Source organism: Acanthopagrus latus, chromosome 13 (assembly GCF_904848185.1).
Source record: "Acanthopagrus latus isolate v.2019 chromosome 13, fAcaLat1.1, whole genome shotgun sequence".
NCBI lineage: Eukaryota > Metazoa > Chordata > Actinopteri > Spariformes > Sparidae > Acanthopagrus > Acanthopagrus latus.
In genome coordinates this window covers 14,460,707-14,481,468 of record NC_051051.1, presented here as the reverse complement: position 1 = coordinate 14,481,468, position 20,762 = coordinate 14,460,707, and the positions used below count along the sequence as shown (strand labels likewise).

Genomic DNA, 20,762 nt, shown 5'->3' with positions numbered 1-20,762 from the left:
CAGTGCACCTCCAAACTCACTTGAAAAAATAAATAAATAAAAGTGTGTCCTTTTGAAAAGAATGTGTCCCTTTTTGATAAAATGCTTTTGTAAACATAAATTTAACATGTCAGATTGCTTGTTATTATAAAAACAGATCCATTTTCATATTGGTATTGATAAAGTGTTAACATAACTTTCATTAAATTTTATTTTGCAAAAGGTGCCTTTTGTTTGCAAAGAGTATTTTATATCCCTGAAGATCTCTAAACTAAATTAAACATTTGCATAGTATTGCATAGTAAACATGACATGTTGGTAGATGTGCAGGACATGAGGTGTGCTTGCTGTCTTTTTTTTTTTAACACATTTTTGGCCAGGAGGATGAGCTTGTCTCCTACGTCTGGCTTGAGACATGCCCCGTTGCAGCTTCGTAAGACAAACCTAGTGTTGAACATTTCCAGCATGTGGATGAACCTTGGGATTTTCCCTTGTATATGTGGGCATGCTCCTGTGCATCTCACAGTGAACAAGAAGTGTTTGAGATGCTGAAATAAATGGGTCGGTCCACTGCCGTGTTGTTGTGTTTGTTTCTCTGTGGAAAGTAAATGCGGGGGGAGGGCAGATCCCACTATGAATTACGGAAGCCCATGGGGAGCGATGGCGGAGCAAATTAAAGAGAAAATCTATTTTATTTTATTTTTTAATCACCCTAAACCACAAACTCGAATCAATCGATTTTACCGGTTTATCGCCCCACCCTAACTCCCACACAGCCCACAGAGTCAGTCACTGGTTCAATGTCCATGTAACGTCCATGGGTCAGCCAAGTATTGGCCTATCACAGACATTACAGCATTGTGATATATGCTGTCTGATATGCGCCAATGACAGATTTTTTTTAGAGATTATAATGCAGAAAAAGATGCGAGTGGTCGTTCCCACTGAAGTTTACCGTTTCAGTGCACTGTTGTTGTTTCAGACAGTGAAAACATGCGTGAATGTCGGCCAATAAATCGTTGTCGGAATTTTTAGATTCCTGATATAGATGTCAGCATTTGGCCTGAACACTGAGCATCAGCTGCACTCTAAACCGACATGATAACATCAGTTTAGAGAGACAGATTTTGTGCTTGAAGATGGTAAATCTAGTGTCCAAAATCAGTGCATAATTTCTATTTTAGATTGCATCTTCTGGTTAGCAACAAACACAGGGTGGCTTGAGATGCTCACTGAATCACTATACCATCACAAACCAGATACTACAATTACAGCAATCTGGAGAGTCGTATTTGTGATGACCGCCATCGCTATTTTGACCATGCAAAAGCTAAATTAGTTCATAATGGCTGGGAAAGTACTCCTAACTGGACAACACAGGGCAAAATAAAGTACTGTGCATCCTAATGGTTAAGGTACTACATTCAAGATCATAGAAAATGACTGTCACCTCTCCAAAGCCAAAAAAATGTGGAGGGTGTGTGGGAAGGGTGTTAACACTGACCTCTTGATATACGTTCTCCTATACAGAGGTGGAGGGTGAAGTATGTGTCCAGCAGTGGGGAACCATTCTTGTTGACAATGTTCCTGGCTGCGATGCTCCGGAGATGACGCAATCTTCTCTGTTTGGCAGAGGAGAATACAGAAAGACATGGAGAGAGAGTGAGGACGGACAGAGAACAAATAACAGGCCTCAGAGCTGTTGTATTCAGTTTTATGCTGATCATGTGATGGTCATTGGCAAATACTATCGAGGCTGTTGAGAAGACACAGGATGCTAACTGTGTCCCTAGGACAAGAGTTTTGAGATTAATACAGAGATCAATGAAGTATCAACATCATCCTATAAATGCCTATCTGCCTAAAATAGCAGTCATTTCTAATGCGCAGCGGCTGCTAATTTGCAGCAGTTCAAATAATAGAGGCATGACATCTTCATGGTAAAATTAAGCAGCCGGTTAACTCGCCAGGCATGGTCAGTCATGACAGTCACATGAGAAATGTGCCAATATTTTTAGATCTTCAGTGAATTAACACATCACACAGAATGCACGAATCACAATGAGCTGACTGTGGAAAGGCCATCATTTATGAACATGTGACTTCCCACACCAAAATCAGGTCTGTATATCAGTTCATCTCAAAGACAGCATCCCATTGGTGCAGAGTCAAGACAAGTGACAAGACACGATTCATTAGGGAACCTCTAAACCAACACACATACAGCCAGCATCTGCATGGTTTCACTTTTAATTCAAAGACCTGCTTCCATGCATCTTCTCTCAGTATCTGGTGTAAGAAATATCGCATTCTTGAAGGTGGGTTAGTTCAGTTAATGTCAATGATGCCTGGAACAACCCTCTGTGTGTCTTCGAGTGTTTGTATTGTATGTGAAGTTCCCGCTTTAGGTGAAACACGTCACCACAGCCTAACATCCCTGCTGACCAGCAGACGGCTCAGCCTCTCTCTCCTGCAGCCATACTGAGACTAAATCTAAGTCATGGGATTCCCTATAAGATTAAGGGCAGCAGAAACAAAAACACTGATTGTTCCGTCAGGGACTTTTAACCCCCCCCTTAAATTTCAGTGCATGTTTCTGAATGGACTAATGTGGACCACAGGCAGAGAGATTTGGTGAATAAGCTTGTGCAGTATGAAACTACTGTGCTAAGTCAGGCTCTACAACACAAAACTACAGTTCTGATCAAAGCCTTCGTCATAGACTACAAGCTCAGGAAAAGATCAAAGTTAGGACCTCTGTTAACTGACCACATAGCATATTGTGATCAAAAAACTGGCGATGGTATGTGACAGAGTTATTAGTGTGACAAAGTGATTAGATGGTCACAAGCCCTCTGAACATCTGTAATTCCAATGTACAGACATGCACTTTCCTTACAAACTGGGCTGATTTAATTTCATCGAAGCACTGGCTTCAAACAGTCAGTAAAACAACTGTAGGGGATGAACTTAAAATTAAGCTCTACCCCGATGCAGACTTCATACACACTCAGCTAACTGATGATGTTTTACAAATCCTGCCGTCACGAAGGTTATAATGTTCTGTTTTTGATGATGTTGGTTCAGCTTCGTGGTCTGTTGTCTGCAGGGTGTGGTTTATGGAGCTGTTGTTGGGTATTTCTATTATCAATGTATCATTATTTCAGCAAGCTGTACTTAATTACTGGCAACCGCATACTTATTACTGCTATCATCACAGATACTCTTGATTTATGTACACAGTCAGGGCCATCTTACAACTTGTGTCTCGTAGAAGAGAATCTGGGTTTGACAGAAGAACAAATAGTATACATACTAACAGACCAGGTCAGGCTTTGTGCAACTCTGTGTGTCACAATTTCATGGCTGCCTGTGGCAAATACACTGGAACTTTATTCTACGTGGACCTTGGGGTTATACTGAATATCAGTTCAACAGGAACCCAGTAGAATTCATTCTATTATGATAGTAGTGAATTGTTTGGTTCTGTAATCCATCCATAACCCCTGAGAGCTATTTTATTAAACTCGCAATATTAAAGTTTTTGCCTTAACATATCCTTATGAAGTTGACTTCACAGTGTAATGGCTAAAAAAATAATAATTCAATTTAGATTAAATTCAGCCTGGCAACATCTCATCTTCTTTCACATCACCATTAGAGACTAAATGATTGAATAAAGTAAGTTTTGTCCTGTGTTATTTGTAGTTGCTATTTGTAGGAAAACAGAAAGCAATCAGGTTCTCTTTGTGACAGTGGCACCAACAAGTTCGGTCATGGAAGCATCTATTGGGATAAAATAACAGACAACTACTTTCAATTTCATATTGCGCCTAGAGCTGCAAATTAAACTTTCCCCACAAGTAGACAAATAACCTTCTGAAAAACAACGGAATAAAATGAATTACTTTCTACTTAATTAATAATTAATAATGTCTTTATATTACAATTCCTCCATTGCAATAAACAATCTTTTCTGAAGTTGAGATTAACCAAAGTTTACCCCTGATAAACAAACACTACAGAAGAGCAAATCAGAGTGATATATACTGAAATATAATTAATATTTTATTATTATTATTATTGTTATTATTATTATTATTATTATTATTATTATTATTATTATTAAAAACTAGCAAATGGGTGAAAGCACCAACTTATCCCATCATTGTGGGATAATTATCATTACAGTAGCTATACACACACACACACAAACACACAGCAAAGTACTTGGTCCACAGTGCCTTGATATTCAGTTTTCTCCAGATCACACAGACTCACACCAGAGCGAGCACTTCTGAGGTTTGTGTACGGATGTTACGAGCCCCAAGTGCCACACTGATCATCGCTCCTTAGTTTAGCTCTCAGTATGTCTTTTGGTACTCCAAGTCAGTGGGCCAACAGATACGTTGCTGGGAAAACGCTTTCTCATGAAGCTATCGCAGGGTGTGAGAAAAGGCACAACCAATCTAGCAAGTGGGGTTGGAATGTTAACAGAAATTATAGCAACACTGTTTCCTACTATAGGCATGTGACCACACTAGTGCATGTCAAACAGTCATTCATTACTCTATTTCTAATCTGAATTTAAAATAAGGACTCTGTTAACCCTGTTCCTTAGTTTAGCTCTCAGTATCTTTTCTGGTACTCCGAGTCAGTGGGCCAACAGATATATGTTGCTGGGAAAATGCTTTATCACGAAGCTATCGCAGGGTGTGAGAAAAAGCACAACCAATCTAGCAAGTGAGGTTGGAATGTTAACAGAATTTATAGTAACATTGTTTCCTACAACAGGCATGTGGCCACACAAGTGCATGTCAAACAGTCATTCAGTACTCTATTTCTAATCTGAATTTTAAAAAGGAATATGTTAACCCTGTTCTTTAACTTGATTATTTGACACAGCTACAATTATTTACTTAAGTGACAGCGAAGGGCAAACTTATCCTCATGTTCTCACCACCTACACTGTTAAGTATGACTTACTATACATAGTAAGGCATTCTAAGAACAGAATCTGATCAAAAGCTGAACTCAATGCCCAGTCAGTGACACCCACATTAGAATCCAAACAGTGTACAGTACTTGGCAGGACAGCTTGATGAAAACATGTTGCTGCTTGTACAAGAGATCTTAATCTTGTGAATCTGAGATTGGTTGCACTCGCAGTTTCACAGTTTACTAAAGTAAACTAATTTCCACACCTTTGCTGTGACTGTGGAGCAACTTACGTAGAGGTCCTCTACTGTAGATGCTTTGATTCCTAAGGGGGATTGAGGGGGTGTGATGTTAAAGTCCAACAAACCCCTGCTGCATGGTTCTCTAAGTGGATGCTAATGGGTGGACCAATAGTCATATGATTCTTAAGATAATGGAGATATCTGACTATGTGGACAGCATGTTTCTCGCTATATTAACAGGAATTGTAGTGAGAAATAGGCTATCTTATGTGAGACAATCATAGACCAATGGTACAGTCAGAGGTCGGTAGTCCTGTCAACTCCTAGCATCTGAATGAATGGATGAATGAATGAATGACTGAATAGAGGATGATTTCCGCATGCTTCCAAAGAACCCTCCGACTTGAACTCTGCATAGCTGTAATGAGTTTACGGTCTAGAAATGTATCAAATTAAAATATAATAGCTGTGTGAGTCAATATAACCTCCGAGTCATTACAAATGCTGTGCTTACCTTTAAACTGAGCTGTCACCTGCGTGCTGACATAACGTTAAGGTACGATTAGCAGTAGCATACTAGCTTCGTGAACAGTTAACACGTGCAGAATAATGTATACCCTCTTAAAAAGACAATACACTGAAAAGGCTGGGCTCAAAAATGCATATCACCATGCTAACTGGTTCAAGTGTGTCTGAAGTGTCAGTCCAGTTCCATTAATTTCCAGTAAGCTAGCTAGCCGCAAGCTAACAGCTGCTAAGTAACTAGCTAGCCTGACAGGCCTGCCGTGGTTCTCCAGGCAGCAGTTAGAAACTAGCACACAACACACTGAGAAGGCCCTCTCCAAGTTTTCCTGACTTCACTTGGAGGCAGTTCTTGTTAACATGAGCCCAGAGACTTTGCCTTTACCTGCTGCGATGTGAGCTCTACATGTAAGGCTCGAGAGGATGAAGCTCCAGAGTTGGTGACAGAGGCGGCGGGTATGGCGAGAACCCGACCGGTGATGGAGTTCATCCTCCTGTCGGCATCTAGCGGGTCCCCTTCATTCAACAAAACATCCCATCCACGGCATCCAGGACACTCTGTTTAAAGTTCGTGAAGCTCCAGTAGGCCACCAGAGGCACACAGAGACGGTTGTTTGCGTGGGCAAAGTGCTACAACAGCTGTCAGCTAACCAACGGGACGTAAACAAAGTGCAGGCTATTTTGCTCCACTTGGTTCGGAAATCCGTCTCCGGTTGGAAGGCGCGACACCTCGGCTGCCGATTGGCTCGAACTGACGTATGTCATGTAAAAGCGGCGCCTACTATTGAAAACGCGTGCTACTATTGGTCGTGTTGTCTGTTGATCTTCCAGGAAGGGGCGGGTCTCCGTTGAAATCTGTCAAAGCTGCAAAATATGAGGAAGTTGCAAAGCGCAGCGTGACATGCAGGTGACAGTTGAACGTTGACTTGCAGGCCTTTTATTAAATGCAGTCCTCATTAGAGATCGCACAAAAAGTCAAGAAAATGATCCAAATCTGAAATGTGCAGGCCACCCGAGGGTCTGTCTTCAACTTATGTCAGTGATCTTCTATGTACACAACCATTAGAGCATGAGCCAACAGCTGATAGACGGGGCAACTTGACGCAACTGAGTGTGAAACCTGATCAATAATGTCCAGATGTGTCTTCCATTTGAAAAGGCTTTTTGTGCACTACACCAGAATAAAATCGAATTATTCCTTATCTAGTAGCAGAGAAAAGAACCTCAGGAAGCATTGTGATGCTTAGTTAATGTTGCAGTCGAGGTGGATAATCTTAAAATTTATATATATATGGAAATATTTTTTTTAAAAATGAATTTAAAATTACAGATCGTACAAAGTGATCATGTGTTTGGATGGAAAATCTCAATCTGCAATGAACATGTAACAACAGATGTCACATACATGTAGTGTAGTAAAAGTATAATGACCCAGTCTGAAATGCAAAGAAGTGTTGAATAGTTTAATGTGGAGAAATACAAGTACTTCATTATTGTACATGCGTACATTTCCTTTCCTCCACTAGTGATCCCAACCAGCCTTCATGTAGGGCAGCAGTGGGCTTCCTTACTCCATTACCAATCAGATTTCTACGAGCCTTTATCACCATGGCTGCAGAGCATGAAGAAGCCACCAGGGGGCAGCATCAGCCACATTGAGGAGTTCTGTCTCCACAGGGTCATTGGATTTAGAAAGTATTGATTGCTCTCTGCTTCTAGGAATACTTTGTCGTGTTCATTTGAACAGACCCCGCAGCGTTCGGTTTAATGCCTCATTGGTGTACAGAATAACCTTACACTGCGATCAGGTCAGGTTTAAATTTAACATTTACTCTTACTAGTTTCCCTCATTTATGACTATTTCCATTTTCAACTACTTCATACTTACAGTCTACCATATTCAAGTGTGAAATATTGTTCTTTTTGCTCTACAACATTTATGTTACAGCCGTTGTTACTTTTCAGGTAAAGATGTTTTTCATCCAAAACATAATCAATTTATAAAATACAATGCCCTGTTGTAGAAATTATCCATTACCGTATAAAGTTCTTAAAATGAGCTCCGACCCAAACCATCTACAAATGACAATTCTGTTTACAAGTTAATGCAATGATAAAATATCATAAAAATAATAATGTGATATTCTGTGTTGTATGAAAGGAGCCATTCAGCATGATGACTTTCGAAAGTTGTTAACCCGAACCCTTTGTATTTGGATGAGACTCCATTGTTATGATAGATACCAGATATGCCAAATTTTAGTTTTAAAAAAAAAAAAAGCATATGAAATTTGATGGACCCATAAAATAATGTGTTTGTATATTTCACTCAGCATAAACATATGCTGCAGCTTCAATACAAAATACTGTAAATGCTACTGTCATAACATTATTTTAGCAGCTGTACAGCTTCTTATGGGGGAATTTGTATAATGATGTACTGAATTGTGATGATGAACTATACGAACAATGGCTTGACATAAGTCACGATCAAATGACGGACACTTTGCGGAGTTACTTTGAGAAAACATGTAGCACTGGAAAGAATCGAGACCCAAAAACACACGCATCTCCTTCTGAAAATATACAAAAGTTTAATTTAAATATCAGCAGACAGGTCATCATATTTCATCATATAGACAGGTCTCACTGTTTATTCCTTGCAAATTTATTGCACTTGGATTACACTGCTCTTTATAAGAAGTCACAATGGTGAAACCACAGGAAATTGTTCTTCTATTGACAATCTTATAATCTACCTCCCCATCAACATGGCACAAGCTTATTTGTTTTGACAATTCCCCGGATACTCACATATTACTTTTTTTTTTACAAAAGTATTAGTGACACCCCCCTTCCCCCAAAACATGACATAATACCAGGAATAAGGCCGGTACAATCCATTCCTTTTCAATCATCACCCATTGCATGATTCAAAAAGATCCTCGGTACACTGACTGGAATCATCAAACATCAGTATTTTCACCCACTTAACCTGATCTACCTCCTCTGCAGCCCGTAATGCTTGAAGACACAATACAACACTGTAGTTTTTGTTGCAAAGACAAAAACCACACCCATCCAGACCTGGACACCTTGCGGGACAAGAAAGTGAAATCAAACCAAGCAGCCCCGAGACCATCTTGGACAAATCTCATATCGAAGGCATTTTCCTTGAGACAAAAACCTCAGAGGGTAATCGGCGATACAAAAAGTGCATCAGAGATATTCATTGAGGGACAGGCACTTACACAGGCTTTTTCCTCTGTAGAATACAATTAATACTTTATGGCATTAAACAATCACAGGCACGCATGTATAGTGCATTTACAATATAAGTCCACCCTGTAGAATTCCTTTGCTTTCAGCTTTTATACAGTAGAAACACGTGCATCTCTGGGGACAACATAGGTCTTTGGCTCAATTAATCTTTGGGCTTGCTGTCCCAATCATAAAGTGGTAGCTTCTGTTTGCATTGTTTGTGCACTTAGCATGAAGTGGGACCTTTAGAGAGCTTAGGAAGAATTATATGGACACATGAGTGAAAATAGAACATTGGCACTTGGTCTAAGTCCTGTATGTTACCTTCCAGCTCCATCTAGTGGACCTTACCCCCCCTCTGCACTGACTGAACGCAGTCCAAACTCGATGCCTTCACTGAGAAATGTCAATGGATAGAAAAAAAGGCACATTTTACACTCGCCGTTTGGGCTGGAGTCAGTGGCAGGGAGAGGTGACGGTTCTCAAACCCGCCGTTTCCTGAGAAGGAACAAAGTTTATGCGTGTGTGCGTTTCTGTGGGTATGTGTGCACGTGTGTAACGACACACAGAGCAAAGGTTTCTTTAGCAAATGCACTCATGTGTGGTGTTCGCAGTCCAGAGATAATCCAAACCAGGCACCAAGATTGGACGGGGGGGACAGGGTGGGGAAAGGGGGGGCGTGTGAGGATGGTCTGCAGATGCTGCCACAGTTCAGAGCTTCGACAGGAACCCCTCCCCTGTCCATTCAATTGATGTACAGGACGTCACTCTCTTTCAGGCCAAACCGGGTCTTGTACTTGTCAAAAAGGCACTGGAGGGACTTGATGTACATCGTATGGTAAATGTCCACCATCTCCTCAGTTGGGTCCTCAATTTTTGGCACAGTGATGGGCTCCCCAACTGTAACAGAACAGGAGAGCGTTAAAACAAAAGAACCAGGACCATCAGTGTTAAAGGATATACTGATATCATTTTTTATGAAGACAAATCATTTAAATGAAAATAACACATTTACGGAGCTTGTAGAAATGTGCAGAATAAAACCTTCTTAAACAATAATTTAAAAAAATGTTGTCAGGTCCAAAATGATTGTTTTGTGTTTTCGCGACAGAGTTCTGACAGCTGGTTTCAGCCATCATTAGCTGGCTTGCAAGCGTTAGAGACATTAACGTTATGCTAATGTTAATGTTAGCTAGCGTTAGCAATGTTAGCTAACTTCAAAGTTGTTAACACTAGCTAACTTTAAAATTTGCAAACATTAGCTAACTTTAACGTTGCTAAAACTAGTTAACATTAACGTTGCTAGCTAGCATTAGCAACATTAGCTGGTGCAACCACTTGAGGGGGCAGATGACTGGAACAACAGCCAGGTTGTGACGTGAATGCAATGGAAGGAGGAGACTGGAGGCTACATTTAGTGGCTTAACGTTATCAAGAACACTCTCAAAAGCTGGCAAATGGTGACTTTGTCTATCTGTTAAAAGTTTGTGTCATTGTTAAACTGTACTTTAAAATGGGGGGTTTGGAGGATTGTTTACGTTTTGAAGACAACTAATGAGCAGGTGAACTTGCCTATGGTGGTGATTGGCTTGCTGTAAGGCACAAAGCCCCAGGAGTTGCTGAAGAAGAGGCCGCATCCGTGGAAAATGCATGGGGCAAAGCCTAAAATCTTCTGTAACCTCTTTTGGATAGTCCTCGAGTAGGTCCCTTCCTCGAAGATCACCTGCTTGTAGGCGTCGTTCTCCCCAAAGGAATACACTGGAACCAGGTCGGACCTGAGCAGACAGAGAGGAGGCAACTCATCAGCTGTCACCCTGAATGGACATTTACCAAAGCAGCAGTACTGTTGAAGTGTCAAGTGTTAGAAACCTGGGTTCTACTAAGGATAACACCTCCTTTCAAAAAGGGATATTTAACAGGACTTTTATACAAACAATTTCCCTTTGCTTAAACAAACTCTGCAGACTTGTTATGTCACTGTTTATATGACCTAGACTTTATGCTTTAATATTTTTATGGTTGTGTTACGGTCATATATCCGATGACTACCCTGGCTTCTCAAACAATTATCACGGCTCACCTTAATGCACAGCACATCTGTGATAACCACCACACAGAACTGAATGATTTGTGTTTAATAGGCATGTCTCTACATGAAGAAAAGCTCAAGTTGCCACACACACATTCACTCACACACAGGAAGTCACTTCTGCTGTGGCTTTTGTGTGCAACGTGCCGATTATCATGAATCAGTTGAGCTTACTGTTCACGTCGGTCACGTAGTTTCCAGTTGCTAAATCACAGACGTTCGTCATTATGTGTGGGTCTTTTTTTAGCATTGCTGAACAGCTACTTTACTTATTGTTTTTGTCTTGGCGTGGCATAACAATTGTAACTGAACAAGATCAGTTGCCAAGCTTAAAATTCCACATTTAACCACTGGCAAAAAACATTTTTTTTTGTTTTTTTTTTAATCAAAAGTTGCAGTCATTTTGTTTTCTACTCAATATCATCATTTGTGGATGTTTTTCCAACATTTTCACTAACTGGTGCTTGCATCGAGCATCGTCTGCACTAGTATTTGCTGACCTTTTTGGCTTGTGGCCTTTTCAAACAATACAAAGTCAACTCGCGACCACTCATCAACAGTAACATACTTCTGTGAGCTTAGAGCACCTTTAAGAGTGATTCATCATTTACCTTCACAGAATGTTTCATTAGAATTTTTTTTCGAGAACCAAAATGATCCAGTATTTTATCTACACACTTCCACAGGGCCGGTGTATCTCCAGATACACCAAAATCCCAAATTGATTTGAAAATACAAGGTTGAAGGTTTCAACCTTTTCAAATGCACAAATCTTCATTTTTGGGTGGACTTTTCCTTTAAGGCCTCTAGATAACATATGTGATTATAAACTTTAAATTGGCATTTCTTTGTTAATTCTCCTCATTAAAAACAACTTACTTATCAGTTGTTATTCAACTGATTACGACATCGAATTCTAATTTTCAAGCAACCGGTGGAAGCTGTAAATGTTCCAGAGAGAGAACTCGAAGTGACCTTGATTCAGTGGTCTGGGACTTAGCTCAGCTGGAATGCCAACCTATTTCTTACGAATTACATTCTGCATAACTGCATGTCTTTTATAACAAGCCTCTAATCTTCTTTCGAAAAAGGTGCACCCTGAGATCCGACAGCTACACCCGAGAGGGGATCACCATTGTTTGGGTTAGCAAACAACTCGGGTCCACCTCCCTTTATAGTACAGTTTGTTACGATGATTAAAGCGCAACTGAGCTCAGCCTAATGCCAGCTCACGCAGCCTGACCTTTCCGAAAAAGTACTGCGGGCCAAAAAGAGCTCAAAGCCTTGTGAGGGACAACACTGTACATTCATTAAAGCTCTGGTAATGCTCCTTGTGAGGTAATTTCAACCTTTTCTGTGAGTAATAATCTTGGGTTTATTCAGTCCGCTGAGTCACTACGGCCCTGAGAATGATGTGTCATGTCAAAACAGATTTGGGCCGGGGCTTTGTTTTGTCGCCGCCGCACGTGTCCTTGTGTGTAAAACTTATGCAGCCAGCTCACCCTTTCTGGAGGGCCAGCCTCACGAAGCCTTTCCGTTTCTTCAGGGTGACAGAATTCACGCCCGGAGCACATTGCAGGGACTCCGCCGCTCCTCCCACGACGATGACCACGGCATTACCCGTCCCGTTGCGCGACAGCAGGTAGTCGATGGAGTTCTTGTTCACCGGGCAGATCCCTGAGAGGGAAGCAAAGGATGCGGACAGATTATTCAAAATGCAGAAGCGAAGCCAAGAGTACAACTGAGTTTGTTTGTCTTAACATCTTTTGCTGTACATTTCCCCCTTAAGTCATTTTTTTTTTCTCCTGATCTGTGATTGGGTTTTTTTTTATGTGCACTAAAATAAATAAATATACTTAAGTCAAGTCTGTTAACATTAGTAATACTATGGAGGAGACAAAACTGCATCCTGCCCATTTACAGCTCCTGATCTAGCTGAACCCCAACACTTCCCCAGAGCCCTGAGCTGCCAGTCTGGACCACTAGCTGCACGGCTAACCGTGCTAACTAGCTAATTGCAGCCATAGCTGGCGGCAGTTAGCGGTTACTGTGATATTATGCTTTCCTCCATTTGTGTATTTAAGTGTATATTTTTAAAATCAAGCGCACCCACAAAGCAGCTGTTACTTGATCTAAAGGGGATAATGTCAGCAAATTCAAGTAAGACTTTGCCCAATCCCATGCAAATGCACTGAACGAAACACAAATGGGGGAGGTCGTTTTTTAAAAAAATCACACGAGGCCCCCTGGTTGTGGTAGTCCAGCGCAAACAGGGCTGAAGAAACATTCTGAGACAATATGTACAATAACCTGTAGTGACCTGAGTATGTATGTACCATATCTGTGGGCAAAGATGAAGCCTGAACAGCAAACAGCCCTCCGAGCAGAACAGTTAACTCAACCAATCAGCACAATCAGCAGATCCAAGTAAACAGAAGCCTTTTCAGCCGTACAATAGGACAAAGGTCCACGCTCAAGCAGATACAGTTATGAACTTTATCAGACGTTAAGCGTCGACTCCTTGGCTTCTCAGACCATCTCACCTCCAGACATCAGGTAGTCCCGCAGGACGGGCAGGCGGAAATTTCCCGCGAGCGTCGCCAGGGAGGGCTTGATGCCCGGGAACTTCTTGGAGAAGCCCGTGGCCTCTGTCCCAAAGTTGCAGAAAGCTCCAAAACAGAAGATGCCGTGGGGATGGTAGCCAAATATGTAGTTCCGGTTGGGCAGCAGGTTGTGGGTTTTAATTAGCTGGAGCACAAAAAGACAAAGAGGAGTAGTGTGAGGCTGATTTCCATATGAGGGGCACACTGCGAGGAGAAAGGTCATGTTGGTGACCAAAAGGCTTGAGAACAGAAGCCGAGTGTTATTTCCACCCTAAATACTTAACCATGCACATTATCTAAATGGTGTGCTGTATTCTAAACTCATGCTGGGTGTTCTGCTGGTTCTCGTCTGGCTGTTTTTTGTTTTTTTTTTCCCCTTATTTTATATGCGCTGGGCAAAAGAAGTTGTGACAGTGTTTTGGGGATGAGATGGAAAAAAGGATCCGAGGCACCTCTCTTAGGCCTTTATGGCTATTTCATACTGAAAGGTGCATTATGCAAGAATCTGACTTTGAAATATTTTTTAAAAGTGACTAAAATTGTCAACAGAATGTGAAGGAATAAAAGTATTACGATAGCTTGCATATAGTATGCACATAAAAGTAATTTTATGGATAATTTGACTTTTATTGGTACCGTACTTTTGATATCATTTTACTATCTTTTACTGAACAACTAGTCATATGGGTGTCTTTCACTTTAACCAAAGTGCCAGGCTTTATCACAATATGTTTGTCTTTACTCGAGTATGACTTTTGGGTGCTGTTTAAAACTCTGTAACTAGAAGGAATCTGAGGCGCAGTTTGTTTAAGTAGAACTAGGACATCCTTATCAGCTCAGGCCTGGCATGACTCTGTCTGCTCCTTTGCCGTATCATAAAATAATGACCCAGTGAACAGGTTGAGCACCTGTTCAGGCTGGCAGGGGTACAATTTAAACACTCGGCATTGTTTTAGCCTCTGTGGTTTCACGTTGTAAAGCTGCAGGTTCTCACAGAAAAACTTTGCCTTGTGCCTCTGCTCTGCTCCACACCGTAGACCTAGATCCACCACTATGTGTGCACAAAGCTGCCTCAGTAGCTGCTCAAACACAACAGTTGCATAAGCACATTAGCAAAGGAGATCACATTCAGGATCCCCATAGCACCGCAGGACTCCACCTGGCTGGTATGGCGGGTTTAAAGGGGGGGGGGGGTTAGCGATGACAGACGTGTATACAGCAGTTAAAACCATGTATAATGAGGTGAGACATTAGAGAGATGGCAGCTGGGTGACGGTTACTGGATATCATTTTTTTAAAAGACTAATTCCACAGAGTGTTTGTTTGTATGCAGCGCTGTAGGCAGCCGTGCAGGCGTTCACATAACTGTTTTCGTAAGAGTCACACTCCAGGCTTCTTACAGTTCACCCTTAGATTTTGACGTTGGTTTTGGACTTTGACCAGCTTGCTTCCAACACACTTAAATAATAGTCATCTGGTCAGGACAGACACATTACTCCTGCCCTGCAATCAGCTGAGACCGCTGCAGATACTTTGTAGGTGTTTCTGGCTGGGATTATTTCTTACCGCAACTGTTTTGCGCAAAAGCGAAAGTCAAAAAGGCTATACTAACGATGTAAAGGTTGTCGTGAAGCAAGATTAACCGGCTGGTGTCAAACTCCTGGGTGACAAAAAGAATGATCTAATCAACCTGCTGAGACAAACAAACGGCTGCACAGCACACACAGTACAGATCAATGCGATGGACAAAGTTCAGCTGCGGAGAGTGGGACTTCAGAGTCAGACAGCCCTGTTGTCTTTCTTCCTCCCATGCAGCTGATAAGCTCATCAGCACCTGGCAGGGCATTTGTCCTCACACTGACGGGATTCATCACACTGAAACATAGTCAGACATTACGGTTTCCTTTGCGATTGAGGGGGGAACGTGTTAAGCAAAGAAATGATGAATGACAGACTATGTCTCATTAGCATTCTGAGGGACAAAGAAAAGCCAAAACTAGTGTAGCAACAGATAAAAAAAAAACAAACTAACTACTAAAAAAACTAACCCAATTAACAAATTATCAATTGTTTTGTTGATAAAATGCCACAAAGTGTAGGAACATGTCCATCACATCATCCCTGCACCATAGGCAACATCATTAAATTATTTTTTTTGCCTGAAACCCACATATATGCAGTTCACTTGTAAGACAAATCAAGTAAAGCGTTATTATTGTGGTGATCCACTTATCAATCACTCGACTTGTCCTTGCACATCTAATCTGTATGAAAGTGACGATTCAGTAAAATCACAGGACTGCTGACTGAATGAAGCACGTATCCACACACTCCAACCTTGACTTTTGGCTTCTTCCCTGAGTCATGCATTCGCTACTGTACTGCGCTTTACTGGCGGTGTCCCAGTTTTGCGATAAGGGTGCCTCCTACGCCCTGAACCGGGGGGGGGGTTTCCTCTCATCTAAAGATGCATCAGCTGGTACCTGATGGAAAAAACAAGCTGAGCACTGCTCCTTGGCCTATCGGGGTTGGACAAAGTCTAAAACTCAGCACCAAACCCTCATCATTATCAACACAGGGCAAGGAACAGCCTGGAGACGGGCTGATACCCGATCCACCCCCGATAAGCTTATCTATAAGTACAACCTATGCACGACTGTAAATTAACTGGCCAATAAATCATGCAATACCAACCATCCTAAGGAAGAGTTAAAATAATTAAGTTTACATTTTGTTCAAGTTTGGGGCTGGATAATTTAGCAATGGTACAACAGCAAACTGACAAAGTTACCCACCCTGATTGGAAAGTAGTCTCGGAAATACGTCCACACTGTCCAACTCCTCACCCAAGACGACCTCCTGCCCCCTGAGGAGAACATAACAGATGAAACATTACATTATCACATCAATAACTGAGCTGCAGCTAACAATTATGACCTCCACGAATGAGGTTGTGTTTTCAGCCTTTTGTCTGTTGGGTTGTGACCAGGATTACACAAAAACGACTGAACAGATTTCCGCAAATCTTGGATGTAGGATGGGTCTCAGTCCAGAACAGAGCCCATTAACTTTTGGTGCGGATCAGGAAGAATAATATGTTTTTCCTCACATTCTTTTTCATTGCGAGGGCTCTTTTTTTCCAACTTTTTCTGTTTATCTCCCTCTTCGATTGTGATTGAATTAAAGGGGACTGCTGAGTCTCGGCGGAGGTGTGTGCTCTGAGTGCCATTCTACTTTTCTTAAGCGATCAGTCAGTTAGATTAGCCAACCCAGAGCCAACGTGGCTTGTTTTATCAGGTTACAAAAAGCATTTCAATTGATTTACAGTACCAAAGTAATGATCACATTTGAGCCGCTGGAACCAATAAGTGTAATTATCTCATTCAGTTACTGAACATATGACGATGATGATGATTACATTTTTTCACTTAATATAAAAGGCATGGCATATCAAAAGCTATTGGTCGGGCAGCAAGGTTCATCCTCTGGGAAAGACCAACCAACTGAGAGGCTGCCTATACCCTCAGCCTATGCAACAGCCTATACCCTCTTTGAGCCTGCACAAAATGATCTTTCTGATATGAACCTTTTGAGAGCTAAACACCCACTAAACATAATGCACTCATTGTTGGCGCTAATCATTACATACCCGACGCTTATGCAATAAGGACCTCAGTGCATTCATTCATGTGCTGTCACACTTTTTCAAACATTTTAATTGGTGACCACCGTAACCGTTTTAGGCCCAGAAATGCGTCATTCAAACAAATTTCCAGAAAAATTCCGACCAATAGCTTTTGATATGTCACGCCTTTATATTAAGTGGAAAAAATTCATCAGCATCGTCGTCAGACCAGTGATTTTTATTCGCGTTAGGTTCGATAATGAACTACTGGGCGACAGAGATTACTGGTGTCTCGCCTTGTTTTGGGGTGTTCCAGTCGACGATGAGCCAGGCGGTGTACAGGGCAGCGATAAGCCAGCAGTCGGTGCAGAACATGTAGATGAGCAGCAGAGTGCAGGCAGCACCTGGAGCGGCAGAGGAAAGACTGTACAGTCAGGCATTTGAAAAAAAAAAAAGTCACAAAATGATTCTCTTCAAGGGGAGGAGGGTAATCAGGAGTCAGAGACAAGAGTGTGTGTGTGTGTGTGTGTGTGTGTCTGTGTGTGTTTGTGTATAAACAGCTCAGAGACCTGACCTCCTTATGACACTAATGAGACCAGGTTTCTTTGCTCTCCCATGGCTTAAGTGAAATGCACGCGCCGGCCTCACGCCAACATGCTCACTCACTCACCTAGTGCCAAGAAGCTGACGACCCACTGCAGCACTGAAATGACCTGCAGATGTTTCTCCATCTTGGATCTGCAGGGCCAGAATGCCACGGGCAGGTCCTGCAGGGCAGAGAGGATGCTGGAGCCGGTGCCTGGAGATGGAAGGCGAAGATGAGACAACAGAGTGTTGTAACAGTCAATAAAAGTTTTAATATCAAATAGTTCAAATATCCAGTGTGTGGATTATGGACCACAAAGTTACAGAAGCCTCAAGAAGCATTTGGTGATAAATCAAACTGAAGAGACCATTAACACGCTCCAAGGAGTAATACTTTGCTAATCCTGTGTGGGCTTAACCAACTCAAAGGTAGACATCAAACAAGACAAAGGGATTTCCAGGAACACAGCCAGAAAATGCAACAACGCAGCCCGACGTCTTCAAACATACGAGCCGCTGGCGAAAAACCTCCTCTACTCACCAGCTCTGTTCGGTCACCAGCCCATGCAGCTACAAGTGAGGAGACTGTGCAACGGACACATTAAGAGCCACTAAAGCCAGTCAAGCTCATACCGCTGTGAGCCAATGGGGAGGAAGATCTCCCCCTCCAGGAAAACACTGTCTTCTAATCCTGTGGGTACACACTGAAAATAACCCAGCACACACCAGGCTGCTGGTATTACCTGCAAACTATGATGCTATGACCCCTCAAAAGGCCATCACTGCTTGAATCAGCGCCAGGGCCTGATGGAGGCAGACGGAGAGTTGGCCAGGATGCAATCAGGGATGGTCCCCACCGTGAGCCAGATCGAACTGGTCACCAGAGGGAGGAGGTGCGCAGATTTGTCCCGTGGCTATCTGTGAAAGAGCATCCTGCCCCCCGACTGACATGTGAACGCTGCTGGAAGACTCGCTCAGCCCAAGGAAATGCGCTCCAAAAGGCAAACGCGTAATCAATATAAGTGCCTCAAATGACTCATCTCTAGCTGCAGAGTTGGCTTAAAGGATACGTTCCAAATTCACAGCGGCCTATAACCCTTTCAGTGTACGTACGTTATAGGCATGTCTACATTGTTTAAGCCTAACATGTTAAGCTGCCACTGTGACACAGGCGGACAGGTTCCTGACCTGTCACCAGTATCATCTCTCTGACCCTTCTCGATCAGTCGGACCCCACACCGCAAACGAGTGTCAACAAGGAACACAGAGGAAATCTACCACCAAAGCAGACCGTCAGTTTCTGTACCAGCACCTTTTAAGTTCATTCATTTTCCCCACAGAATGTGTAAATAATTACACAATATTCTTCATTCAGCCTACATTTTAATTTGAAGTTGAACTTCTTCATTTGCAGAAGATGGCAAAACATTTTAAAAATGTTAAAAATAAAAAATGTATTTTATTTTATTTATTTTTTTAAAAAAGGCAGAGGATGTTATATGCCATACACCATGTCAGACAAATATTGACTAAAATATTTACTTTAAAGCAGTGGCACAACCAGTCATGGAGCGCAAATCAAACACTGTAATAATTACAATCTAGAACTTTGCACTAAATCTCCAATAGTATCACCTATAGTAGAACATACATATTATTCTATAATTTCTTTTCTTTTTTTTGTATGTGATTTTTGATTTTCTGTCATATTTCTGCAGTAATTCTCTCAAATGATCTCTGTTATGATAACGATTCTGATTTGTTTCTTCACTGAAGTTTGGTTCGTTTGGGTAAAATGATGTTAAAAGGTGTTTAAAACAACCTTTTTTTTATTATTTAAAAAAAAAAAACGGCATGACAGATCAAACTGGCATGTGGAGTGAGTTTGATCTGACCTCCGACTTCTGATTTGTTTGAGCGCCTGTGTGTGTGTGTGTGTGTGTGTGTGTGTGTGTGTGTGTGTGTGTGTGTGTGTGTGTGTGTGTGTGTGTGCTTGCTTGTGTGAGTGCGCGCTTACCTTTGAGCACGCCAGAGTACGCAGCCAGAATGGTCTTCATAGCTGTTGCTTCTTGGATTGGTGATGGTGCCCCGAAAAGAGGAGGAAAAAAAAAAAAAAAAGAAACAAAAAATCAGATGTTCGCTGGCTGTCAGGTCCTTGAACCGGCCCTGCAGCTCCTCTGACACCGCTGCCTTCTACTGCAGCCGGCTGCAGCGCGGAGCGGGCATTTAATGAGTGCGGGGAGGAGCCACGCACAACCGAGACGGCTGAGTGCGTGAGTGTGAGCGTGAGTGTGAGGGATGAAGTAACGTCCTTCCCCGGTCGGCAGCACGGCAGGTAGTCTGCAGGTGGGAACCGGGAGCATGAGTGTCCCCGCCGAGCCGCTCTCTGGGTATTTATGGGGGAAGTCACGTGGGTCACCAGCGGGTCAACCATGAACAACAAACAGCAGTGACCATCAGCTCTGCCTCACCTGTCAACAAGTCCCATCCAGTGTGCTCCATTTATTTCCACGGTCACATTTAAAGATATTCACTGTGTCACTCATACGAAGGTGGTGTTTTTTTCTTTTTTCTTTTTTTAAAAAAAAAAAAAAAAAAAAAAAAAGGGGAACATTTTCTTTTTTGATATTTTTGAGTTGTTACCATGCAGCATGTGTCATATTCTTTGGCTACTTAATCATGAGGCCACCATTACAATCAATTATTTACCGATGAGGACAGGGTCGTTTCGATTGCAGCCAGTCTTTTCAGTGTCTTTGTGTGATTTTTGTCCATTGGTTGGTCCAATGTCCCAGATAACAGCACAATTATATCTACAAGTAGGTCAGTTATAATTCTAAGTCATTATTTTGAGATCATAAGTCACTTTTCGAGATAGTTTCTTATACTTTGGCATTCTAAGTGAATTTAATTTGATG

At 41.9% G+C, this 20,762-nt stretch overlaps 2 protein-coding genes across 2 annotated transcripts in view; both read right to left on the bottom strand.

The window, feature by feature from the left end:
- Positions 1–6,503, bottom strand: part of uvrag (UV radiation resistance associated gene) — a 92,418-nt gene extending 85,915 nt beyond the window's left edge. The window contains exons 1-2 of the mRNA XM_037119570.1: positions 6,067–6,503; positions 1,484–1,601 (exon numbers count right to left, since the gene is read on the bottom strand). Coding sequence (XP_036975465.1) covers positions 1,484–1,601; positions 6,067–6,171 — 223 coding nt within the window. The 5' untranslated portion in view covers positions 6,172–6,503. The remainder of the gene's footprint in view (positions 1–1,483; positions 1,602–6,066) is intronic.
- Positions 6,504–8,252: 1,749 nt separating this feature from the next.
- On the bottom strand, positions 8,253–20,204 carry dgat2 (diacylglycerol O-acyltransferase 2). Its single transcript, XM_037120559.1, has 8 exons — positions 19,862–20,204; positions 17,930–18,058; positions 17,556–17,663; positions 16,430–16,500; positions 13,575–13,779; positions 12,534–12,708; positions 10,515–10,717; positions 8,253–9,842 (listed from the first exon to the last, which is right to left on the bottom strand). The coding sequence occupies exons 1-8, from the start codon at positions 19,899–19,901 to the stop codon at positions 9,688–9,690; spliced, it is 1,086 nt and encodes a 361-aa protein (XP_036976454.1). The 5' UTR covers positions 19,902–20,204; the 3' UTR covers positions 8,253–9,687.
- Positions 20,205–20,762: the final 558 nt, after the last annotated feature.